We start from the raw sequence: 12,544 nt of genomic DNA on the forward strand, positions 1-12,544 counted from the left end.
CTTTCTTTCTTTCTTTCTTCTTTCTTTCTTCTTTCTTTCTTCTTTCTGCTTTCTTTCTCCTTCCTTCTTTCTTTTCTTTTCTTTCTTTTGAAATGGAATCTTGCTCTGTTGCCCAGCCTGGAGTGCAGTGGCGCCATCTCGGCTCACTGCAACCTCCGCCTCCCAAGTTCAAGTGATTCTCCCACCTCAGCTTCCCAAGTAGCTAGGATTACAGGTGCGTGCCACCACGCCTGGCTAATTTTTGTATTTTTAGTGGAAACGTGCTTTCACTATATTGGCCAGGCTGGTCTCAAACTCCTGACCTCAGGTGATTTACCTGCCTCAGCCTCCCAAAGTGCTGAGATTACAGGTGTGAGCCACCACACCCGGCCAAGTCTTTCTTGAAGAAAGACCCTTAGGGTTAAGGACCCCACATGGGGATACTAGTTTCTACATTTCCGTGGACTCCAGGCCTGCCTTCCATTCCCTTCAGAAGCAGGGCATCACCTTCTCTCTGGTGTCTGAGCCTTCTGCTTTAAGCAAGAGTAAAGTTAGGCTTTTCCACAGGAAGGCCTCCGAAGTCTCTGTGGAAGGCCTCACTGGGTGACCTGTTCATTTCCTAGGGTCCTTTGTGCATTAACTAAAATCCTTTCCATCAGTAAGTTCATTGCTGGGGGAAAGAATGAGGGTAAGCAGACTTCTTCAGGCCAGCAAGCTTTTCTTCTGGAACCTGGTGAATGTAGGAAGTCTAAGGGCTCGGCCCATGTCCACAAATGAACTGGAATTTTATGCCTTAGTATAACTAAATTCTATCACATAAAAATTGAATGCTGGTCTTTGCCAACACCACTTACTCTCTCGAGTCAAGGTTGTTTTGAACTGGTTTTCTCTGAGTTGCCCAGGAGGTGAGCTTATGTAGGCGGCAACAAAATAAGCAGAGATGGTCCCAGGACACCTATTTTTGCATAAGGAATAGACATTCTGAGGAGAGAAAGAGAAGATCAGGAAATGATCTTACGGATAACACAGGATTATTTCCCGTGTTGGGGACTGGGTTGATTTCTACTAGTGGAAGTGGGGACGGGTACCCCAGATGGAGGAAAGCTAGGACACAGATGCACAGCACGAGCTCACATGGTTGCTCAGAGGACAGTGGATGGCCAGCCTGTCCATCTGTTGGAACTATTTAACGCATTTGTGAGGATGAAGCCTGGGGATTTGGGCCAGGTTATCAGAATTCTCAAATAACAGACTAAAAACTGCCCTGAAGACATGGATACTCTATGTTAAGGCCTATTGAGCACCTACTATGTGCCTCCCAACTGTTTTAAACACCTCATCTCTTCATTTAAAGATATCAGAACTGCATGCAGTAAGCACTTTAATAATAACAGTAACAATAATCGGGGAGAATCCTTGCAGGTTTGAGCAGAGAGCAGGTGAGAGGAAGAAATTGGTGTATTCCTTCTCAAACTTTTATGGGCATTGGCTCCTTTGACATGCTCCAAATGTATGACTGTACACATAATTTCACCGAATCCTCATGGCAAGTCACTGAGGTGGATATTTTCTTAATTTTGCTCATGAAAACAACATTTGAGACTGGTTTAGTAAATTGCCAAATGCGGCCTCTGAGGCTGTGTCCTTGAGAGTGAATTTATACCCAGTTCTGCCTCATTCCAAAGCCTTGTCCTTCCTCAGTCCCCTTACTCTGATCCTGGTGTTTGTTCCCAAGGTTCCCTTCCTGTCCTTTCTTCTTTTCTTTGTGTCTGTTGTATTTTGGGGGGTGCTGCTGCCTCTCTTGTACAGATCAAATAATGCTCTTTCTCCCTCTCCTGCCTGAAGCAGCTCAGTTTTATCTTGGACCCACGGTTGTGGGTAGTTGTCAAGGCCAATGGTGTGTCCTGTGAATGGGTGACTGGGATCCTCTGGTCTCCCCTTCTATGGTTCACCCTGTGGTCCTCACAGGTGTTTCTCTTCCTGACCTCAAGACTTTCAGCGTGGAGCTGCATCTCTTGGCTCCAGTGCCCTGCAGCCTATGTCTTGGCCCAGAGTTCTGGCGCTGGAAGGGACAGCCTTTAGCACATTGTGCTCTGTGTGTTCTGGTGAGAACATGACATCACAGGGAGGGCTTGGGGGACAGAGTCAGATGCCAGGAATGAGAGGCCAGGGCAGCATTCCTGGGTAGTAGCTGGAAAGGAAGGGCCTCTGGGGAGATTGAGAGGTGGGATGTGTCCCTCATATGGGCACTTTGAAGAGGGTTTGTCGCTGTCAAGCCAGAAGAGGCAGAGGAAGGAGGGGGCCCAGCAAGTTGTTGGAGGGACAGATTCTCAGTCGGAGCCTGAGATTCATCTTTCAGCACCTAGCTTCTCAATTCCAGATGGCTCTCCTTAGGGAGTTCTTTTTCTCTTTATTCTTGGCTCGAGCAGTCACTGCTTAATGAGAGCCAGAGGTACTCTTGCCACAGGAAAGGACCAGGAAGTGGGTATGAAAGGGCAGGCGTACTGTGGTTAGGGAGGCTGATGTTGGGAGCCTGGGTGTTGGTTGGTGTCTGAGCTCATGGCGGTGGAGCACAGTGGGGTAGCACTGGGGAGCAGGGACACTTTCGAATTTCAGCCTCAGCTTCTGAACTTCTTGTGTCAGGAAACGTGAGCTGGAAATTGCCCCAGAACAGACAGTCCTCTGCTGATCCTCTCTCTTCACTGCTTCCAGAAACAGCAGGGTGTCTTATTTATATGTTCATCTTGGTGGGAACACACTGTCTCGGCGTCCTAGACCACTGCCTCTAGCCTAAGGGTGCACACGTGCCCCAGAGTGGGAACTGCTGTTCGCTGAGCTTCTTCAGAGCTGACCACGGAGGCACTTTGTTTAGAAGTCTGGGGAGCCGGACACTGAGGGTTAGGATGTGGGTCTCAGTACTTTCCTGGTTCAATACGATCTTGGTTCCTCAGGCCATTCTCGGAGCCAGGACATAAATAAGTCTGTTCTTAGGAACTTCCTGGCTCTTTTCCCATTCTCACTCATCTTTCCTTTCTTTTTGCCACTCCCCCAGATTCCCTTCTCCCTCCCTCTTTGCAGTGTTTTCCCTGCTAAAGTTTCTAGCAGTGCTTCAAGGGGAGTTTTAATTTATTTGCCCATTCATCATATAGTTAGTGGGTACCTACTTGGTCTCAGGCCCTGTGCTAGGCCCAGCCTATGAACTTGAGCAACACATGCCTTTTGACTTTTGGCCTTTTGACTTGTGCAACTGCCAGCACCCTTCAAAGCCTCTTTGCAAAGATGTCAAACTCTGAAAAGAATGTGTGAGGGAAGACCTAATCCAGAGAAGGCCTAGGGATGAGGCATGGACTGGCCAGCAGAAAGATCCAGGTTCTTATTCTTAGGTAAAAAATCCTGAGCCAACCTGGCCCCAGGGCAGCAACAGCAACAATCAGGGCTGGTGGTCATTCAACCTGGAATCCATTCCCAAGTCATTGTTACCCCATTTGACTAATCATTTTTATTTTTTATTTTATTTATTTATTTTTGAGACGGAGTCTTGCTCTGTCGGCCAGGCTGGAGTGCAGAGGCGCAATCTCAGCTCACGGCAACCTCCACCTCCCAGGTTCAAGCGATTCTCCTGCTTCAGCCTCCCAAGTAGCTGGGATTATAAGCACATGGCACTGAGCACGGATAATTTTTGTATTTTTAGCAGAGATGGGGTTTCACCATGTTGGCCAGGCTGGTCTTGAACTCCTGACCTCAAGTGATCCACCCGCCTTGGCCTCCGAAAGTGCTGGGATTACAGGCGTGAGCCACTGCACCTGGCCTTGATTAATAATTTTTAAATTCTAGACCTCTAAAAAAATTCTGCAGAGTTTTTCTCTTAGATCTCCAGCCTTCAAAATGTCTTCTCTTAGAAAGGTCCTTTGCAGGAAACCAGGAGATCCTCTTTTTTCTCCTAATCTATAAATCACCCAGGGATGGCTCTGCAGGAGTGGTGGTTTGAATAGTTTAGCCATGCTCTACTCTTCTGTCCAGGTGGAGAACTGACTGGGTTGGCTGGAGACCCCTACAAAGGGCCTGTAGCTGGCCAGGGCACATGGTTGCCTGGCTATGCTCTTACGCAATACCTTATGCAATTAGCTCCTCTTGCTTGCCATTCATAGAAGGCGTGAGGTGAGACCCAGCCAGGAGGCCAGGAGAAAGTGTGAGGGCAGTTCTTTGAGGGCTGGCAGAAATTTGTATCTTGAGCTCAGGCAGGGCCCTTCCCTCTTGGTGGTCTCCTTCCCCCTCAAAGCTTCAAAGCTGGCCCTCTGTCTCCCTCCTGCCACTTCAAACACCCAGAGATGGAGCTCCAGGAATGTTATTCTTTTCCATTTAAAGACATTCCATTTCATGTGTAATTAAATATGTGGTATTGAATTAATGTTTTCTTCTGAGCCTTTTTGGCAGCCAGAGACCCTAGGGTCTGGTTAGTGCAGAGAAAACACACGCTTCTCACAGATCCTCCCTTCCTCTCCCTGTTTCCTCTTCCCTCTTCTCCTGCCAAGAATCTCCCTCCTCCCTCCTGCGTGTAGTCACACTCAGGACTCACCTTGTAATGGGTGAGCCTGAGGTCCTGGAAACTCTGTTTCCAGGTGGGGCAGCAAGGTCTTGGATTTCTGCATTCTGGTGCTGGCTTTATCTTCAAATGTCATACTGGTGGCTCACATTGAGCTTAGGTGGTGGCAATCAAGGGTAGCAAGAATAGGTTCCAGGATGAAGTGACACACTGTCTCTTTACAGATGTTATTGGTTTCTACCAAGTACAGATGCCAGTGCAGAAAGCAGAGCCTCTCTCTGAAGTAGGGGTTGTAGGGGTTGAAGGGGGCTGTCATGATTAAAGGATGTCAAGGTGGCACAGTCTGTTCAGCCCATCCTTTCGAGTCCCACAGGACACCTCTAACAGCTAGGGGATCTTGGGCAAGTTACTTAACCACCTTGAGCTTCAGCCCCCTCATCTGTAGCACGGGGACAGCAACATATTGTGTTTAAGAGAGTTGTAGGGCCAGGCAAGGTGGCTCACGCCTGTAATCCTAGCACTTTGGGAGGCTGAGGCGGGTGAATCACCTGAGGTCAGGAGTTTGAGACCAGCCTGGCCAACATGGTGAAATGCCATCTCTACTAAATGTACAAAAATTCACCAGGTGTGGTGGCATGCACCTGAAATCCCAGCTACTCAGGAGGCTGAGGCAGAATTGCTTGAACTTGGGAGGCAGAGGTTGCAGTGAGCCCAGATTGCGCCACTGCACTCCAGCCTCGGCGATAGAGTGAGACTCCATCTCAAAAAAAAAAAAAAAAGAAACCACAAAAGACAGAGCTGTAAAGATATCATATCCTCAGCCTGGTATCTGGCTCAGGATAAGTGCTCAATTGATGGCAGTTATTTTTATTATTAATAAGGGCACAAAGGGATAACAATAAGCTAAAGGAGCAGTGCAGAGCAAGATGGAATCCACAAGGGAAAGATCTGGGAGGTCTCAGTGATGAGGACAGGAACTAGTTAGGAACTGAGTATCAACACGAGCCAGGGAAGAGGGGAGGGCAGGATGGTTAGGAGCTCCCACCAGGGGCCAGCCCTCAGGGCTGCTGGCGGTGGCAGGGGACTGCTTCTGAGGCTCTTAAGTCAACACCTTCAGAGAAGGACTGTCTCAGTCCTGTCCACACACATGGTCCCCAAGACAATAATTAGCCAAAGCACTGAGGTGGCAAACAAGTTTCTGTTAAGGCAATCTGAGTGTGACTGAGCGCACACACTCACCTTTGGGGACCGAATTTGCTGCTTGGCATACAGCAGGATAACTGTTATTTATAACCACCGACCCTGGGAAATCGGGTTCCTCTCTACTGATCAATACCAATCTTGAGTAGGTGGCTGTCTCTGCCTTTTGATGTCTTTATTCCACTGTCTGACCAACCTCCTCCCGCAAACTGTTTTGGCCTCTGAAGGAGGAGGAGGTCAGGCATGGTGGTGGCAGCCGTAGACAGAGCTGGTGACCTCTGAGCCAGGGCCAGCTTACTCCTGGGCAAGCTTGTGCCATTTTATTTTAGGAGAAAATCATCATCCTTCTCCACATTTCTTTCCAAGCCACAATTTTGTTTGCAAGATGGGTGTTGAGCTCTTAGTTGAAATGAAAATTGGAAAGGAAAGAAAAACATCTGTTAAATGTCTAATATATTTTGGATATTTTATATTATCTTTATTATCTAAAAATTTTAAATCATCCTCTCAACAGTTCTGCCAAGTCAATATCCATGTTCCCATTCTACAGATAAGGAACTAGAGGCGTGGAGAGGATAGGTTTCAATTAGTAAGTAAGAGGGTCAGGATTTCAATAGAGATCTGTTTTTATTGTTTGTTTGTTTTTTTCCAGTCTTCACTCTTTCAGCAGTGCCATTTGGGGCAGATTTTTTGTTCTCTCTTCCTCTCTGGTCAGCAGGGCTGAGCAGTTTATGCCTGCCACCTCCCTGCCCTCATTCTCCCAGAACAGGGAGGTGAAGCTGACAGTGGTCACCTCTGTGTCCAGCAATGTCAGTGTATCCAGCAGCTCTGTGTATACCTCCCCTCCCACCTCACAGGGCAGCCAAGGTGAACAGAGGTAGGATGAGGGATAACCCCTGCCTGCCCACTGACCTCTCAGGGCTCTGATGTTTTCTGTCCAGAGGTGACCAGTGACTTCAATGGATTAGAGATTCTGCTCTAGGTCACGCTTGCTGCAGGCCTGGAAGACCTCCCAGAAGTGAATCCCACACATATGGAATAGTTATCTTGGTCCCCACTACAGAGAAAGAATTATTGGAGCAGCCACTAAAACACGGAAATCTTGATTGTGTTCTTGTGTCAGATGAACTGGTTGTCCCGTGGGAAAAAGAAGATCTACAGGTGGCTTCCTCTGGTGGAACCCATTTGGTGGCTGTCTCACAAAAAGGAATTAGGGAAAAGCCAGGCCAGAAGGTCCCAGGAACTCTTTTAATTTCCCAAAGAACCCTGCCCGTTACATAGCAGCCCCCTGCTTTCTCCAGCAGCCCCTTTTTTGTTGGAGATTGGGAGGTCTTCCTACGGCCTGGGGTGTTCATCCCCCTCCCTGCCTCCCCTTCCAGTGTCTCCATGTCTGAGCCTTGTGACCCAGACTCTGCTGGGCTAGCCAGCCAGGCAGTAAAAGGAGATTGATGCCCTCTCCTCTTAGGAAAATCCATCACTTTTTGGCGTGTGGGTCAGATAGCTTCACCAGAGGCAGCTCTGAACAGCACTGTGTGAGCTAAAAGCATGCAGAAGCAGAGACCCAAATAGACGCGTGGACGTCAGAAGTGAAATGGCTCACTCCTGTCATTCCCCAGGGCCTGAGCAGAGGCCGTTCCTCCCGCACTCTGTCCCCAGATAAACTCTTCTCCCCAGGGCTTTGTCTGTTCTGTAAGGCTTCCAGCGGGGGCTCCTGCCCTTGCCCTTGGGAAGATGCTGTCATAGAATTCCAGGATGAGCAGAGTGAGGGAAAGTTGAGTAGTGGAAGATGGAGGGTTAAGCATCTGTGGACTGGATCATTTTAGTGGCCATAAAGCTGGGAAGACAGAGTGAAGGCAGCCTAAGGTAAAGGAAAGAACATGGGTTTGGGAGTCATAAACAAGAGTCCTTCTTTGGCCGCATTTTACCTCTGTGAATTTGGCAAGTTACCCCCTGCCTCTGTTTTCTCATCTGTGAAAGGGGTGTGATAACACTTATCTCTCAGTCTCTCAGGGTTATGATGAGAATCAAGTGTTGAACACACAGTAGGTGTTGAATACATAGGGTGCAAGTTAATTCCCTTTGCCCTACTGTTTCCTCGGTAAGTTCAGTGAAAGAAGCTGCTCATATGCTATTCTGGAGTCTCCAGTCTTGTTGATGCATGGGGTTGTCCACATGGAAGTGATTTGCCTTATGTGTTTGGCCCAAATCCAGCCAGTCTCTGCCAAAGCTCCCTGGTTACCTTGTGGAGCTTCTTATCCTCATGATGAGGAACCAGTCCTCTCCTGGGGGAGAATTTATGGTCGAATAAAATCTGTGCTTATTTCCCATTCCTCCTTCAGCTCCTTCCCAGCACACACCACCCTACCCAGGGCTAAGGACAGGTGTTGGTTTCAGAATTCTTTCACCCTGAAGACAAGAAGAATGAGCCAAGGCTATTTTCTTCTGAGCACCTAAGTATTTCCACATCCCGGAAAAAGGCCCATTTGCACATTTGGGGAAGACACTTTGGCCCCCAGAGGCTTCTGCTTGGGCTTTTTCATGTGCTCGCAGATAGCAGATGAGCTTCCAGTAATATGGTCACTTGCCCTCTGCTACCTTCAAGGCTCACAGCTGTCACAGCTTCCCCACTCCTGCAGCCAAGGGTTTGCAGCTGCTGCCAGGCCCTCCTGGGATGTTGAGGGAGGGCTGAGAAACCACTCCCTGGATGCTGCTCCCACTTGGCTTGTCTGAATCTCTCAGGGGTTGTGATTCTTGCTGCTGAGGGAGGGAGAGGAGAAGGATGGGTTCCAAGATGTGACCGAGGCACAGCAGCTGAAAAACAGAGTCTGGTTCTCTTTAAAGCTCCTCCATTCCCATTTTGCACTAATGATAGCTGGGAGTGAGTGTTCTGAGTGGAGCTGGTGAGGTCTCCCAGCCCAGAGTTGGACTTAGGGACCCAGAAAAATCTATAATATTGTTTTGCCTTTGTAGAGATGTTTCTAGAAAATAAGAAGGCCAGAGAGGCATGCTCTGCATTGCATGGATAGTAGTTGGGCCTCTGAGAAGGGACTTGACTCAATCTAGGCCACACAGCTAGGGAGGGAAGGCGGACCTTGGAGCTAAGCCCAGGACATCTCACCTTCTCCTGGGCTTCTGGAAGTGAGGTATGGCTAAACTGTGTGTGAGCGTGGTACTTGTTTAGGCCAAGTTGTAAAGGTAAACTTCTTCAGCTGGCTAATTTCCCACCCCACCAAAGAAGCCGCGTTCCAGTGATTCTCAAAGTGTGGTTCCTGCACCAGCAGCACCTGGGAACTTAGAAATGCATCTTCTCAGGCCTGAACCTGGACCTACTAGATTGGAATCCCTGGTGGAGGAGCCCAGCAATCTGCTGTAACAAGCCATCTAGGTGATTTTGGCGCATTCTCAAGTTCTCCTATTACAATGCAGAGGGAAGGTGGGATTGGGGTGGAGTCTGGGGCCAAACGGGGCTCTTCCCCAAGTAACTTGGCAACCCTGCCGTGTCCTGATGCTCTGAGTCCCATGCCCAGCTCAGTCACCAGGTGGGGGATGCCTGACTTGGCCCTCGTTTCTCCTTTTTGTAAAATAATATCAATAATAATGAAAATGCCAAAACACAGCCTACATTTTGGAGGACTTAAAGGTTTACAAACTTCCATGCTCAGGTAATAGGTAAGTTAAACTCGTACTATTCTCCCCATACCCATTTTACAGATGAGAAATCTGAGACCCAAGATTTCATTGTTGTTGTTGTTCTGTGAGGTGCACAGGCTCTTGGAGGATCCGGGTCTTGAAGCAAGCACCTGTGGCTTCCCAGGCATTCCCAATCCCGGCGTGTTCAGAGATGTGGGCTTGACATTGTACAGCTGCCATCGTGAGCAGGCCATGCCAGGACACTTACCTTGCAGAACCTGTGTGTCATCCCTAGTCACCTGGGAATGATTAGGTAGCAGGAACAGGTGGCATCCCGAGAGAGGGCCTGACTTCTTATTTTCTTGCAGTGGGAGACTCTTTAGCCTTGCCCTCCAAGGTCAACAAATACCATTCCTCAGAGGCTGAGAAACAGAGACAGAAAGTGTGAAGAAGGGAACCAATTTTAATCCCCTCCCTGTAAAGACTGGGGCATAGCCCTGCAGTGCGTAGCAGCCACATTGCAGCCTGTGGCTTGGGAGGAGCAGTCGCCAGCAGGTCTGTCCTGCGGGGAGGAGACAATAATAGTCTGTAAATGCTTCCTCCCTCAAATCCTTACTAGGCAGATCATCTGCGACACTGGGGATACCAAGGACTCTGATGGGGGGAAAAAAGATTCCTGTAGTTTATTCTTGAAGGAATCCCCAAACCAACAAAACACTACCCCAAGGCTTCCAGCCATGCCCCTCTGTTCCTATTATGTCTCCTCATTTCCGGGGATGGTCTGCCATGGCCCAGGATCTGCAGCTTTCACTTCTCGACAAAGTCACTTGGGATAATGTGCTTTGTGGCTCTGCAGTGCTCTTCACAATGTGAATACAGGTATTTAATGGGCTTCTGCCTGTTGAACAATTAATGTAAAGGTCAGTGAGTAATCTCTGGTTTGTTCCTTTCATCGTCAGCCCACTGCTTGTACAACTCCTTCGTAGCTTTCTTTCCAAATAGGTGGGAGGGCTGAGGTCACAGCTCTGCTTTCTCCAGGCAGACAGATCTTAATTAGATTGCTAAATTAGCAGAGGCAGGGGCAACCCTTCTCTCTGCACACACCCTCGTTCTTGGATGGACTCTGAACTTTCCTTCTGTGATCTCATTGGTCTTTCTGTCTTTCAGAGAAGGGTTGGCCAAGTAGGGCTTTCCCCCAGATAATCTTAGCTACCCCTTAGTAGTCTCTATCAGGAACCAGGCACTGTGATGGGGTCACTACACCCTTTATGTTACCACAAAACCCAGTGTGTCTTTGTGTGTGTGTGTGTGTGTGTGTATGTGTATGTGTGTGTGCATGCATGTGTCTATGTCTTCTACGTCTTTACTTTGTCCTCAGCACTGGGCCAAGCTCTTTATATGGATTATCTCATTTAATCTTCACAAGAATTCAGCAAGGAAGTTGTTCTTGTTAATCCCATTTTACAGATGAGAAAATGGAGGCTCTGGAGCTAAATAACTTTCCCAAGCTCAAAAAACTAGTAATGGAGTGGACCCAGGATTCCAACCTGATTCTTGATTGTACCCTGGAAAATTTGCTTTTCAAAGTGTGACCAACAGCAGATGGACATGACCTGGGAGTTTGTTAGAAATATAGATTCTCAGACCCACTGGATTAGAATCTTCAGTTTGACAAGATTCCCAGGGGATTCATGTGCACAAAACAGTGGAGACTGCTTTGTGCTATCTCCAACAACTCTGGCCAATTAATACTAGAATCCTGTGCACTAACTAGTAACTCCATTTGCCAGCAGAGGATGCTGTGATTTAGAGGGGTTAGGGGTTATTCAGGGACAGCATTGAGATTTGATTCTGGCCCATACTCTCAAACCACAGAGGGATGTCAGTTTTTATGCCAAAGTTGGGGTGCTAGAGTTTGCCTTTGCCTGCTGTGGGCTCAGAACCAAGTTCTCCAGTCTATACCTCTGTACTCTTCTGTCTCCCTGTGTCACCAAACGAGGACTGATTTGCTGCCCTCCTCTTTGTCCCCATCCTACAGATGTGCAGCACATTAAGAGGAGAGACATCGTGTTGAAGCGAGAACTGGGTGAGGGAGCCTTTGGAAAGGTCTTCCTGGCCGAGTGCTACAACCTCAGCCCGACCAAGGACAAGATGCTTGTGGCTGTGAAGGTAAACCCCAGAGGCATGCCGGCACCAGGAGGAGGGCTGGCTGAGAGCCCAGGGAGGGAAGAAAGAGGCTCACTCCATTTGAGAAGATAGTGCTCAATTTGCTTTCTCAGATGCAATCAAAGGACTTTGCTCCAAGGTCAATGAAGTTTCCTAGGGACCAAAACAACTTCCTTTGGCTTCCAAGGTCAAGGGCTGCAGCACTTAAGGGGGCTATGCCTAGGGAGCAAGTTTATTCTTGTAAATGACCCTGGTCCTTTTTTGGTGGCCCTGTGGTTACCTCTGTCCTGGGGCTGGCCCTCCACACTCCACCCTTCACCATGTAGTGGCTTTACAGGACGTGCTATCTGTGCCTGGAAAGTCACATGGCCATTTCTTAGGAGTTGAGCTGTTGTAGAGTGGGCTGATTAAGGAGGACTGGGTAACCACTTCCCAAGGGCACAGACGTCACTAAGAATAGAAGATGTTGAGGGAGAGGGGTGCAGCAGGGAGGCAGGGGGTTAGCACTGGGAGAATAGTGAGTGAGGTTGGAGAAATTCTTAGGTACTTCCCATGGGTTTCAGGTTCAGACCCCAGGGGGGCAGCATGCCTGGGAGAAACTTCCTCCTGGCAGCTGCTAGAGGGCTCCCTTAACCACAGGGCTTCTGTGTTGCTGAGACACATGGCAGATTTGCAGCTGGAGCTGAATTGCTTGGGGTAGGAGAGAAGGGGCTTTGCTGTGACCAGTTGTCCTTCCAGACTCTTCCACACAGCAGTCAACAGCTTCTCTTTGTAAACCAATATTGGACAAATCTTTGAACATGGTTAACATAAAAAGAGTCAAGTAGCCTCAGGGAGGCACGCACAGATCTCTGGAGCCCTTCTCTGGAGTCTGGAGTGGCTTCACTGGGTGCAGTGAGCAGGCTTCTGAGGCCAGTGTAGAGTCTGCAATGTCCTGAGATGTGGACTGACCAATGCCAGAGATATGGCTCCCTGTGAAGACATTCACCCAGACCTCAAAATGGTCCCATCCTTAGCATTGAGGGA

General features: G+C 48.6%; 1 protein-coding gene across 6 annotated transcripts in view; it reads left to right on the forward strand.

Moving 5' to 3' along the window:
* The window catches only part of NTRK3 (neurotrophic receptor tyrosine kinase 3), a 386,596-nt gene that overhangs the window by 306,403 nt on the left and 67,649 nt on the right, over positions 1–12,544 (forward strand). For all 6 annotated transcript variants that reach the window (XM_058428011.1, XM_032175496.2, XM_058428010.1 and 3 more), the window contains one exon: positions 11,391–11,521. In XM_058428011.1, the coding sequence (XP_058283994.1) occupies positions 11,391–11,521 (131 nt within the window). The remainder of the gene's footprint in view (positions 1–11,390; positions 11,522–12,544) is intronic.

This window comes from Hylobates moloch, unplaced genomic scaffold (genome assembly GCF_009828535.3).
Source record: "Hylobates moloch isolate HMO894 unplaced genomic scaffold, HMol_V3 SCAFFOLD_14, whole genome shotgun sequence".
Classification (NCBI taxonomy): Eukaryota; Metazoa; Chordata; class Mammalia; order Primates; family Hylobatidae; genus Hylobates; species Hylobates moloch.